Raw genomic sequence first — 13,493 nt, 5'->3', positions numbered from 1 at the left:
GGGCAGATGATTATGTAAGTGTGAATAGATGGTGCCAGCAAAGAAGCTAAAAAACGTGCTTGTAAATGTCAAAGACAAGCTTCTGAAAGGTACCCAGGTGTTGTGTATAATATTCCTTGAGCAGACTGTAGATATGTCTACATCGGCGAGACGGGCAATTTTCAAAGACGCATCAAGGAACATTGTCACAATTTCAAAAAACAAAGTTTCTTCTGATGCTCTTGCTGAGCATTCTCTAACAGAAGGACATGATATTGACTGAGGTAGGGCGCATGTGCTAGCCACTAAAAGTAATCTAACCTCGCATTTGCATCTCGAGTCATTACTAATCCAAACTACTGATACCACGCTGAACTGCAATGATGGCAGCCTTCCTTCCATTTATTCCCGCTGTTTGCGCCATCTATTCACACGTACATAATCATCTCCCCCCTTTCGTTTACTTTCATTGTGAACAAGGCCCCCGTATGGGAGCCGAAATGTCTTGGTTGTTCTTTTAATGTTTTTGGTTGCCATCCATTTTACCTTTGACTAGCAATCCTGGCAAGACGAGTTTTTGTCAAACTCTTGATTTCATCTGAGCGCATTGTTTGCACAGAAGGTGCTCAAACATAAAGTGCCGATTAGTTTCAGTTCATGTTTCTTTCTTTTCTTTTTTTTAACCATGCTGCTATGTATGACATGGTGGTTCAGGTCTTCTGGGGGCTGTACGCTCATAATTTCACTTCATGGGCAATTTTTGTCCATCAAGTGAAGTTATGAGCGTAGGTAAAAAAACAAAATCCTATCGGTTGTAGGCATTTAGCAGTATCTCCAGTTGACTTACATGCAGTCTGACCGACTTACATGCAGTCAACCACACAGAAATGTGGTTGCAGGAACTTACAATTTTCTTTTTTTCTTGTCTAGAAGAAACATATTTGGCAGAGCCATAATACCATAAGCCAATGTGGAGTTTTCACTTCCACACTTGCTTAATATGCAGTTCAACATTGATCTGGCATTTATTTATCTGATGGGAAAAGAAAGTGGCCAATGTATCTGATGGTGAGTGCAGATATCTATTAATGAAAAATTGGTCTACGTGACCTATTACGCCAAAATTAGGCTGCTAGGAGCACTTGAATACTAACGAGGTGTTGGTCCTGAAGTTGGAGAACCCTGTGAGCATTAGAGGCATTTGGAAAGGCGGTAAGTTCCTTGTGAGTAAGTTGAAGCAGGCCACAGCTGTGTTCTACAAGGGTTAAGTCTGCTAACCATGTGCAGAAGAGCACACAGGTGTTGCATTGTGCTGCCCTGGACACAGTTGTACAATGCACAATACACATGCAGGTTGTACAATGCAAGCAATACAGGTGGTGTGTCTGGCATTACGCTGAATTACAATGGCGAGGTTGAGAAGTGCTGTCAATTCTAAACTCTGGGTAACCGAGTGCTTCATATGAGCTGGATATGCAGTGGGGCTTGTGTTGCATAATGATACTACCACTGCCAGTAGGAAATCTGGTACTAGCTGACATTTTCATTAACCACCATAATGACAGTTAAGATAGCATAGGAATACTTGGTAAAACATGACTCTATATTTTTGGCTTCAAACAACCTTGTGGCTTTTTATTTCATTGACCTTGAAAACTAATTTATGTGGGTATCATTAGTTCAATTTAGCCTCTGAGTACCATTATAGGGCTCTGTGTTTAGGACAGAGCAAAAAGAGAATGTTTAGAACGTCAAAAGCCAAGTCATGGAAAAACCTGTGCTACCATGCTACCATGATTCCCCTCTAGGGTGAATAGTAGCAAAGATCCCTATCTGGACTGCCCTCCTGTAATTCAGGGTTCAAGTACAACCTGTACACATTTCCATGAAACATAATTCACATAAGGTGAAAACTGGGCAAGATGATATTGGTTTATGGTGTAGAATAGTGCAAAGTATACTAAGATACAAAAGAATTCCCCTGTGGTCATGAATCTCCCTAATGCGAACTTTGAGCGCAGCTCTATAGTTGTTTTCATTTTGCAATATGTTGAGACAAAGAATTTGAGAGAGTCAGCGATTGGTGAAAATTTGACCTGCGGGTCGAGCACATCGGCTTTTATGCATGACTCGTCGAAGGTTCCAGTGTAATCACTGGTGCCACATGGCTTCCAGATAGTACTTCAAAATTCGCGTCGCGCATACATTCAGATTACAAAATGATCCCATACAATGGCAATCGAAATAAGTGCAAACAAGGCTAAACCAAGCTAACCAAACAAGTGAGAGCAAGAGCTGACGCAAGCAGACGATAGTACGAAATGAGTCTTCTGGCTGAGACTACATACGAGTATGCGTCGGGTGGGCGCACATCACTGAAAGGGCCGCTCTGGTAGGTCTTTGCCGTTCGCGGCTTGCGTCTTTCATCTCCCACTACGCGTTCGCTCTTTCATCCTTTGGTGTGCTCGTTCACTCGGCTGTGCCACCGACTCAACGCTCACCCACGAATGCGCGCCTAAGAGCTGCGCTCTAAAACACAAATGAACACAGATGGCGTCGCACTTAATTCTGTTGCCTGTGCCACCTTGTGTTCCCATGTGTTTCACACAATCCTACCCGATGACCGAGACACTGATGAGAACAGCTGCAGTGATGGTAGATTCAATCACTAAAAGCCGACTTACAGCAGTGAAGCGCATGCTTACGTTCGAGTACTTAGCTGCTGTGCAAAGATGTTAGCAGTGATGCAATACTCATTAAGCCATTTTTGGTTCCTTTGCATTTTGTTTCAACTGGAGTAGGTGCTCCGCAAGAATCCCCCCAATGCATTCTGGTCTAATGCAGTATCGCAAGATGTCCCAATTTGTGCTTTTTCTCTTCTAATAACATTAACACGCTCAGTGGCTAATGGCATTCTGCTGCTGAGCTCAGCATCATGGGTTCTACTCCAGCTGGTCCAAGCAGCCACTTTCCGATGGGGGCAGAATGCAAAAACGCTCATGAATGCAAAAACACAGGGTACATGCTAGAGAGCCCTAGGTGGTAAAAATTATTCTGAAGCCCTTCAATGTAGCATCTCAAAGTACCTGTACCTGTGTTGCTTTCAGACATTAAATACAAACAGTCAGTAAATTTATATATGGTTGTAATATGGCCGGTTGTTTCACGTAACTCGAACCGAACTTTAAAAATGGGTTAGCAATGCCATGTTGTTTGTAGTCACCTTGAGTTTGATTCAGACTCTTTTTTTAAAGTGCAGTTAGTTAGCAGTTAATTGGTTAAGTTTAACTGGGTGAGATTGGTAAATATTTGTTTTAGACCATAAGTTGTACTTGAAAAGTGTAGGGTGGGCTCAGAAACACCCAATGAAACTGAATTTCATTTTACCCTATATGTGGCTCTTTTTTGCAGGCTCTCAAGAAAGCTCACGAAATATAAAAAATATGATGTCACTGTGATCTTGCACACCTGAATAGCGACACTCTCATTCATGTTTCAAAAGAATGAAGTGAGCATACCCATTGCAGAAGAAGGAAGCAATAGGGCATGGCATCCAGCGTATGTCAGCACCTTTGTTATAGTGTACTAGATCTTTGTTCTGAAGACTAGAATCCACCACGATCCTAATTAAGGCATAGGTCAGCAGTGTAGGTGGATGCAAACGCACTCGTCATATTTTGACAGGAAGTTGAGCATCAGTATTTGGAAACACCATTTAGAGCACTGCAATCCAAATGCAAAAATGTGCGTTAATCACGTACGTTTCGTGTATTGTGGGTTTTCTGCAGAGCCCAGAAAACAGAACCATGTAAAAGATAACATCATGAAAACAACTGTATTGAGTGTTCTTGAGCACAGTCTACAACTTTTCACAAATGCTTTCGGCTATAAAAATGAATATTTATAATTTTGCTTCATAAGATGTGACTAATTAGCAAGCCAATCACACTTCAAGAACAGTCACTTAAGAAAACTACAAAGAATATGCCATTGGTCCCATTTGTGTAAGGCGTACCACTCTGCTTTCATTCATTCATTCTGTCATTCTGTTCAGCACTCATTCTGTTAAAGGGGCCTCCAACAATCTGTTGCACACATTTCCATATATTTATCTTAATTTAAACTAGATAATCTACTTTCATATGACGTTTATTCCATGATGCCATGTTCTTGTTGCTTCCTATTACACTTATTGGATAATTAGATGCGTGTTTCTTGGCTTACATGTCACTTTGCATTAATGTGTGGAATGTCGGTAATAAGGAGCCCCCTCCTCACAAATATTTTCCAAGAATAGTTTGTTTTAATGCACCTTGAATGACTGAAGCCACCATCATCAAATGCTGCTGCTAAGCTAATGCCAGCCTTCCCGACCTTTGTACAGTTTAAATTGAAGTCGAAGCTGTGCTATTGTCCCTAGAGCAACGATGCTTTGGCAATCAACACACTGAGCTTTCATATAGGCCGACTTCAGTATGATGTGGTGCAACCCTTCATCACACCACCTGAAAGCCATGTTATCAGCACATTAGTATTGCTCTTTGCCACCAGGTAGCATTGCTGTACAATTGGTGATGCAATTGCAAAATATGATGCAATGCAAAATGTGATGGTATCAATCCCGATGTCGATGCGGCCACAGTCACCCTTCCCGAGGCCCTAGGGTTCAGAGATAATGATAGTCATGTAAATAAATGTGCGGTGGAAATTAGCAAAAGGCGATTGGAGGATTGGTGGCTCAAAAGCAGAAAGGTGACATAAGGTTAAAAGGGTAGGAAGACGTATTTAAAGAAAATCGAGAAATCCAATAACACACAACACAGATAAAAAAAAGGCAAAATAAAAATCTGAGCATGGTGGCAACTGCCATCGCCCCGTTTCAAAGGGGACGCTCCTACCTTCCATCCATCCATCCATTGATGACATTTCTTCAGCTTTGCTTCTGATGGAGGAACTGTAGAGTGGCGACATTAAAAAAAAAATCAATTCGGCGGTATACTTTATACTTACACTCCTGCATAAGCGTAAGGAATACATGTGGCAAGGATATTGATACAGATTGTTTCTGCACTAGGAAGTTACATCATGGATCACCAATTAGCCCAATCACTTGACACATATGGGATATTGAAAAGCTGGAGGAAAGGGCCAGACCTTTGATATCTTGGCTCTCAGTAGCACGTGCAGATAATACTTTGCTCAGATGCTCATGACAGCATTGTCAAGTGGCAAAGCAAACGGTATATACCACGTTCTCAAGTGTTGCATGGGACCTTTACGCAGTTTCAAGATGTACTGCAAACATAGTGGGCCAACCAATATTCCGATACTTTTTTAATAAAGCATAGTGTTGAATAATTTCAGTTTAACTTAAGTCGATTGCCATGAGGCTTATTTTGGTCGAGGAGTAGGTATGTCTGTTTGGGCAGGTAGGTGCACCATACTGCACGTTTAAATAGCGTGAAAAGATGGGGACAAATGAAATCTTTGTCGTCTCTTCGTGCTGTTTCAACTTGCTTATTTTGTTCTTTCACTACAGTGGCTGTGGAAAATTGCCTGCTGCAGACACAAGCTTGCATATTGATGAACAACATGCAAGGATGCTCGTATATGTAAATTCAGGTGCATGTTAAAGAACCACAAGTAGTCAAAATTAATCCTGGAGCCCTTGACTACGGCAACTGTCATAACTCGCTGTGCACTTTTGGGGTGTTAATTGCCACAGTTAAATTTAAAAGAAATTGATCTGTATCTGTATCAAAAAAGCCATGCAGTTACCCATGGCGATAAAAATGCAGGTAATCACCCGTTTAGAGAAGTCCAACACCAGGGCGGCCAGGAGGGAAGGGAGGGGCAGCGAGTGCACAACAGGGCCTTTTATTCCTCCATAACGGTACAAAGAAAGAGAAATGGAGAAGCCCACAACAAGGCACTTAGGTGGTGGTGGTGGTGGTTGAGTCTTGGCAAGGAGTTGACGACTTTGGCTCAGTTGGCCTTGAGCCGGCCGTTGGGGGGCGGGGCCCGTGTGCCCTCTCCCGCACCCCCTGTGAGGTGCGGTGGGAGCACCCGGTCCTGCATCACAGTCTTGTACAGGGGCTTGAGCAGCTGAAACACGTGCACAGACAATGTGCTATTATCAATCACTCCTCCGGCATTTGATCAAAAGTGAGAGCTGTAGGCTAAAAGTAAACACTAAAAGGAAACAATCAGTTTTACTCTTTCAGAGTTAAATAAAAAGGAAGGAAGAGACTTAATCACAAAGAAAATTAAAGTGAGAAGCTCATCTTCCATTTACTACTTCCTTCAGTGTCCAAGCTCTCACATATTTTGTCATTGTTATGCAATGTCACATTTTAGTTAGTTTTCAAGTATTTAAAGCTTTCCCAACTGGAAAGGCCTGCAGCATTACACACATGAAATTCTCATTTTTTTTTAACACAATGTACAACTCCTTTCAACTGCCAACAATTGCTTAGCTTTCATGCATGTAGAATGACTAGAATTACTGACTGAATGACTGAATGTAGAATTACCAAAAGAAGGAGTGTGTATTCTCAGACAAGTGTCATGCTTTAATTCATATTAACACAGCAGTTGCCCTCTGAGGTATTTGCCCTGCCTAGAACTTCTCAAGTAGGAATTTCAGAGAAAGAGGCCACTGCTGCGTTACTAACAGCCATTAGTCCAATTTGGTCAATGTGCCACCACATACCAAATCGCTTCACACTGCAAAGCTTCGCTGACAACCCACCAGCTGACAATTCAAGCTAGGTGCGCCTGTGATGGCAGTTGGCAGCTAAATCTACCATGGGAGAAATGGCACAGAGACTGGACAAGGGCTGAGAGATAAGAGACGATTCTGTAAGTGTGTGTGTGCCCTTATCTACTATCTTCCCCTTGTGTGCCTTTCTCTAAATATGCAAGGCTCACTCCAATCCTCCTTGTTTGCATTGGCAAAGCAAGTGTCATCTCTGGCAGCTCCATAGGCATGCTGAAACAGGAATGAAAGCTTGCAGACTCGTGGCAGCAAGAGCAAAAGCACATAATGTACAAAATGTTTTGCTACTACACACAACCTGTCCACCCACATCCCTTTCGCTCTTAACGTTCTTAGGGGAGTGTAGACAAGCATATCTGACATATGATAAGATTAACCGATACTGGTGGGCTAGTTGGTTATTCATGACCTAGTCAAAGCGGCACACTTCAACAGGGACACACACATCAGCCCTTTATGTCTGTCCTCAGAAATTTCACAAGCTGGTCCGGCACTGTAAAACTGTAAAATGTGAATGTGCAAACAGATGATGCAGCAAGCAGACACATAGACAACACAAAGAAGCACTTTTACGTGTCTGCTTATGCGTTCAGCTTTTGTAATGTCCATCCTGCACCGTTTTAACTATGACATCCAAGCATCTTTTTTTCACGCAGCAGAGAATCCACAAAACAGACAGGATAGCAGCTTCACTTTGTATTGTGTTTCTAACTTCTGTGGGTGCCTTTGCAATAGATTAATTCGCAGATTTATTGGAGAAAGTGTGAGAAGATCACTCACGCTGGCCCAGATTATATTTGCGATGGTGTCGATTTGAGCGCCAACCTCGTGCATGTCGCCACTGTATCGCACATAGCCCCAAAGGCAGAGGCTGATGAGGGAGAGGCCCATGAGCAAGTTGCAGAAGTTGGAGAACGCGTACAGGCCGAGCAGGCCAAATGCACCCGATGTAAAGTAGAAGGCCAGCACAACGGCAAACAGGGTGGCCGGTGTGCGTGCCGCCGCAAAGATGTTCTTGCCCTCGTTGTGCTTGGCAAAGTTCTGAAAGGTCTGGTCAATCTCCTGCAAAAGCACCATGCACGTGCAATGGACATGCACAAGTACGTTAGCCAAACCTTCTTACACAGCGGAGATGTATGCTTGCAGATTGTGGCCAGCTCCTCTGAATTAAAAACCATAGCGGAAAAAGATGCGGACACGGTGCGCCTTGTGTCTGCCATGTCTTTGTCTTTCTTGCACTATGATTTTTTTGTTATCACTGTGAAACAACTAGCTCAAGCAAGTTTTATTAAACCATCTGCGAATCCTTTTTTAATCACAAAGGAAGTCAAGGACTGTGTTAACATTATGAACCATTAGTCCCTCGCAGCTTTCATTCAGAGCCAACATAATGCAATCGAAGGCAAACTTGTAAAGTGCCACCGAACAGGACACTTGTCATGATCTTGTATCAGAAACTAAATGGAAGCAAACTGACCAATGTAGTATTACAGCTGGAATGCGACATGTGTCTCGTAGCACAAAAAAGGGCAAGTTTGTCACTAGTGCAGTCAACCATGATTGGCAAGATTTCCACATTGTATGAAAAGAGGTTAAGCTAGTCCACCCCACTGACCACACAGATAAAGGCACACCTTAAAGAATGGCCTTGCCAATTAGAAGGATTAACAAAACAAGTAGGTTTTAATTGGTCACTGAACAACAGGACATCAACCTGGAATTATGCAAACAAGTAGCAGGAGCGAAACTGTCACACACGTTCTTTTTCATTATCAGTCGGTTTGTTACAATCAACAGCAACAATAACTTTTAGGAATAATTTTGTCCTCATGGGGTTTGTCCACACAGGCATTTTTGCATTTCGTCCCCATCAAAATGCAGTCGCCGCAGCCGAGATTAGCAGTGCAACACCATAGCCGCTATGCCACAATGGTGGGTCTTCTCCAATTTCATATAGCAGTGGCATATCACAGTGCATTTTCTTAAGCACCATGCCTAGAAGCAGTACTTGCCTGTTTCACACAAAATAAATGAGATGAACATGCTGGCATCAAAGCCAGATTGGAAAAGTAATTTTCTCAGTGAAAGGAACAGTGGCGCCCTATCTCCTCCAATGACAAAGGCAGTGCCGTTTCTTTTTGTTAAAAATTATTTTCCTTACTGCACTGTTGCAGGCAATGAATAATTCTGGCTCATTCCAAATGAAACAGGTCAGTACTGCATCAAAGGGGATAGTATTAGCCTTCACTGCAAAGTACCAACACCCCTGTGCAATTTATGAGAGAAAATGAGCCAACAGTTTAGTCAGAAGAGTACGTTTCATCTGGCTCTTGTTGGCATAACATTCGAAAGTCAGCAGCTTGGGTAGCACTTTTTCATGCTACAATTGCGTTATGGTGTATGCAAAGCGTTGTCAACATCACCTCTGATTTTTTTATGTTAGCCTCATGCAACAAGAAATGAGTTATTTCAGCGCCTGTTAAAGAAAAGAGAGAGACAGAGAAAGAGCCCCTGTTTGTGCAAAATGATGCAAAATGACAGGTAGGTTGATGACTATGCAACTGCTTTCTAAGCAACAACCCTCAAACACTAGCTTGCCTTTAGCACAGAGTTGAGAGGCAACTGTAGAACAGGACAACATGCACATTATGGCTAATGACACTTTGCAACTGGTCACCATAGACCATCACATGCCTTTTACCAAACTGTTAAAAGACCGGCCTATCAGATGGTAGTGTGTTGTGCCTATTTTCTTAACACGTCTTATTCTAAAAAGCTGTCTATGGTAAATCAGTGGCAACTCATTTAACTTTTTATACTTCAACAATTCGAGGAACACTCAAAAACAATAATGAGCAAAGATTTCTACTAATACATCTGCAGGGCTAGCAGCTGCCATCCACCATGTAGCGAGTTCTTGCAATGTAGCAAAATTTCACACGAGCAACATAGCTGAGCTGATTTTACAGAACATTTCTTAGCATTGTGTGACATTCACTGAACACGTCTCTGGGGAACTGCCAATAAGAAATGCACAAATGAATGCAACCTTTGTATAAACCAAATGGGCATGGCCCTTCTAGTTTCATTTTGCTGTGCCGGAAAATGTTACCGCATAAGCCTGGTCAGCAGGAAATGAACTCTGAGCATTCTGCCTTTCACAAGCACTAGCTCCTAGTGTACTCTTGTGACCACTGAATCAATGCTGCTCCATGAAGTTTTGAATCTTAGTCATTAAACGAATTATGTGCACAGTGCTGTCCTTTCCAAACACTCCTTAGCTTTATGTGTGGTTTACCAGTGGCTGTTACCCATTTAATGATCTCCACAGATTCAGTGACTGCTGCGAAAACACAAATACAGTTGTAACCTTGTTTCCTAGCTCCAACTGATATCACTAAGTATCACCTTCTGGTTTACTGCTGTAGGCCGCCTCCAATCTGCCAGCCATGCAAGCTTGTTTTGTGCCATGCCTTTCGTTTGCAGGGAACATGATGCAGGCCTTGAGCAGCAACGGACAACAGTGAGCACGACACTCAGCCATCGAGCGCCGAACAAAGAGAAACGGGAGAGACCTACTGTGTCTTGCACGGTGGCGGCCTTTCGACACGCCCCTGTTTGCAGCTTCTGTATGAGATAATAATGGAAGGAAGCCTGCCTCAGTGAGTCGTTCCAGGTACTGCTGGGAGAACTCCTCGCCACCCATCTTGCGCGTACTGGAGAACAGCTCCCTCGCGGACTCGCGCAGCCGTAGGTGATGGCTCTCCAGCACCTGGGGGCTGAGGTAGGGCTGGTCTCCACCACACAGCTGCAATTATCAACCATTGTTTGCATCATGCAGAAACTGCCACCCCAACTTTGACCGCAAGCAGCATTGAGAGTTGATGCTACCCGAGAGATTTAGCTTGACCATATACATATTATCATTCATGGCACACCAGATTACCGGAGACATAAACATGAGAAGCCAGGTTCATGACGCCATCAAATGGCACAGGGTTTAACCAAAGAGGACACAGAGCTATTAGTGAAGTAACTAACCATCTTTTACTTATTTGCTTGTGAAAAGTGCTGGCAGCAATGTAATCATCAACATGTAGTCCTCTCTTAGTTTTCCTTTGGCGAGAAGACCCACATAACAGAAACATTTCTAATGCTCTGTGGTTGAACAAAGTGTCACAAGGTGTCGCTAGTAGCATTGCTACTCCCATTCAAGTGTATGGTAACCAGGTAGTCCATAAAGAGAAATACATATATGGACAAGCTAAAACTGTCTAATAATACTAGAGGAAAATGTGGCACTAGTGTGTGTTTGAACCACCAGTACAGTGCTTCGTCCAATGTGGAAATCATGGGCAGTGCGAGGGTCTGTTTTAACCTCGTCCTTTTGGCTGCAAACAACATTCTAATTTCTTGATTTAACCTAATCTATCATGGCTTATTTGTCATATAGCAATGACTTGCCTCCTTCATTAGCCTCTGGTTTGTACCACTATCCCATTTGTGTTTTAACATTACAAATAAACTTCTCATTTTCATTTTTGTACCAATATTAATCAACCATGCTGAGTGTTACAGCCCCAATGTCGTCTAGATCTAGCAACACACACACTCAGCTCTTAGTTAATTGGATGATAAAATGTATTAGTTGTGAACATTCTGAAGACATCTGTGCAGTTATCACGCGTGACAGCTTAACTACTGGAAATTATTTTAAAAAGCCGCACGCTTTCTCAGCCAAGCTAGGCCAAATCACAGAAAAATCCACATGTCCTACTGTCAGTCCCATCGTGGCTGAATGGCTGCAGTGCCAGTTTTCTCTCTAGTAATCTTAGTCTGAAACAATGACTGGACCTAGCTACTCACCTGCTCCATGCCACTGGCGTACTTGTCCTTAGCTGTGGCCACAGCTGCCAAGTTGTTCGCCTCAGCAGTTGCCTGAAAGTAAATACCATACTACGGCATGCTGTTCAAGGTTAATTATGGTCACTCACCTCAAGCATCGACTTGGGCTCAGGCAACTCGTCCCCTTTGAATATGTTCACATACACCTGCAAGAACAAGTGAACTGTGACATTCACTGAGAAAGGAAGAGTAACTGGTCCGCCTACCTTAAAGTATGCCATCAACTCCTGGCAGGAGATCTTTTGGCCATTGATCTCTTTCACCAGCAGGTTGTCTGATGCGAGTAGTGAGGGCACAAGCTCCAGCAGATGCTTCTTGAAGTCCTCTTCGATGTCAGAAAGGCGACCATCAAATGAGGCTGCAGTTGCAACCTGCGTAGAAGACCCGTTCAAGCTGCCAAGTGTTGTATAGGAATGGGCAAGAATTTACCTTCAGTCCGGGGTGTGGCATAAGGAAGCAGCCAATCTCTGAGAAACACGACCGGATATGCCTCCGTAGCTGTTGCAACTCTTGATGTTGCCTGTCGGAGATCTGCAACCGCCTTTCCAAGATGGCACGGCCGCCTTCTGCACCGTAATTTGCATCGTACGGGTAACTCCAGTCCCGCACTAAAAATAGAAGCTTCTGGAAGGGCTTTTCACTCATGTCCTGTAAGATCAGATACAGTGAAGTGAGCAATCAATAATTTGTGCAGCCACCTCAAGGTGCTTTGAGCTGTCACTGTCAGACCTACACATACCTGCTGAGCCAACCTGCCATATTCGGTGAACAGCTGCAGGTGTTGCAAGTCATCCTCCTGAATGTTCTGCGAGAGGTTGTAGACCTGCACTGAGCTGGTCATGGTGCTCAGGGCGAAGATGGTTGCGCAGTCCTTGACCGTCGACTGCGAGTCGAACGCTCCCTGAGTGTCCATGAACAGTACGGCCAGCTGCTGGCCCTGCGACGTGGTCACCTGCACGCGAGCGATCAGACCACACGTCAGGTCGCGTCCACAGAGAGCCGCTCGGCCAACCGGGGCTCACCAGGAACACCTCATCCCATACGAGGATGCCCGTGGTGTCACGCTCGCAGCCGCCGCGCCAGGTGAAGCCCTTGAGCGGGGCATTCGGGTCGCCAAGCCAGTCCGTCTGTCCCTGATTGCTCATGTAGCGCAGGAAGAAGTCCAGCAGAAAGGATTTGCCCTTGCGGAAGGCGCCTGCCACCGAAACCACCACGACGGGCTTGTCTTTCAAATGGTCGGCCAGCAGGATGCGGCCGAGAGCATCCTCGTCCAGCTCGAAGCTGTGGTCATCCTTGGTGCGCAGGATCTGCACCGGTCGGCCGCTCTCGATCCGCTCGACCATCGCGTCCCTGCGTGGTGTAAGTGCTGCAGCGACGCTGAAGACGCCCGAGCTGTGCGGAGGGACTACGCAAATCGTGACTGGCGAGGCCAGGCGGGACAGATCGGACCACGCATCGCACCCCAGCGGAGAAGAGGAAAGACAGGCGGCTGCACTTACGTCCTTGTACCGTTTGGCTCCTCCAGCACGGCCGAGAATTCCTCCTAGGTGCTCATCACCTGAGCTCAGGTGCGCTGGCTGCCGATGACATCTGCTCGCTCCAGAATCACGCCTCGTCGTCTTCGCAACCGGCCAGACAAGATACTCCTCCCTGCCACGAAGTCAGCCCCCGCAGGTAACGACGACTAGCCGTTCGGAACAACACCTAGCTGCCAGGCGCGATTACTTTCCTCCTCCAAGGAACAGCTCGGTCTGCGACTTGCACAATAACACGATGGGACAACACCACTCGCAGCTGGCGCCACTGTCCGCTACTGCCGTTGGTGTCGACT

The 13,493-nt window shown here is 44.7% G+C and overlaps 1 protein-coding gene across 1 annotated transcript; it reads right to left on the bottom strand.

The window, feature by feature from the left end:
* Positions 1-5,840: 5,840 nt before the first annotated feature.
* atl (atlastin GTPase) lies at positions 5,841-13,460 on the bottom strand. The gene is made up of 10 exons (XM_070527261.1): positions 13,162-13,460; positions 12,685-13,012; positions 12,402-12,614; positions 12,092-12,310; positions 11,869-12,033; positions 11,752-11,808; positions 11,624-11,695; positions 10,416-10,565; positions 7,538-7,819; positions 5,841-6,084 (listed from the first exon to the last, which is right to left on the bottom strand). The coding sequence occupies exons 2-10, from the start codon at positions 13,003-13,005 to the stop codon at positions 5,965-5,967; spliced, it is 1,599 nt and encodes a 532-aa protein (XP_070383362.1). The 5' UTR covers positions 13,006-13,012; positions 13,162-13,460; the 3' UTR covers positions 5,841-5,964.
* Between the last annotated feature and the right edge of the window lie 33 nt (positions 13,461-13,493).

Source organism: Dermacentor albipictus, chromosome 10, assembly GCF_038994185.2.
Source record: "Dermacentor albipictus isolate Rhodes 1998 colony chromosome 10, USDA_Dalb.pri_finalv2, whole genome shotgun sequence".
In the NCBI taxonomy this organism is placed as follows: Eukaryota; Metazoa; Arthropoda; class Arachnida; order Ixodida; family Ixodidae; genus Dermacentor; species Dermacentor albipictus.
This window is presented reverse-complemented; position numbering and strand designations above follow the sequence as displayed.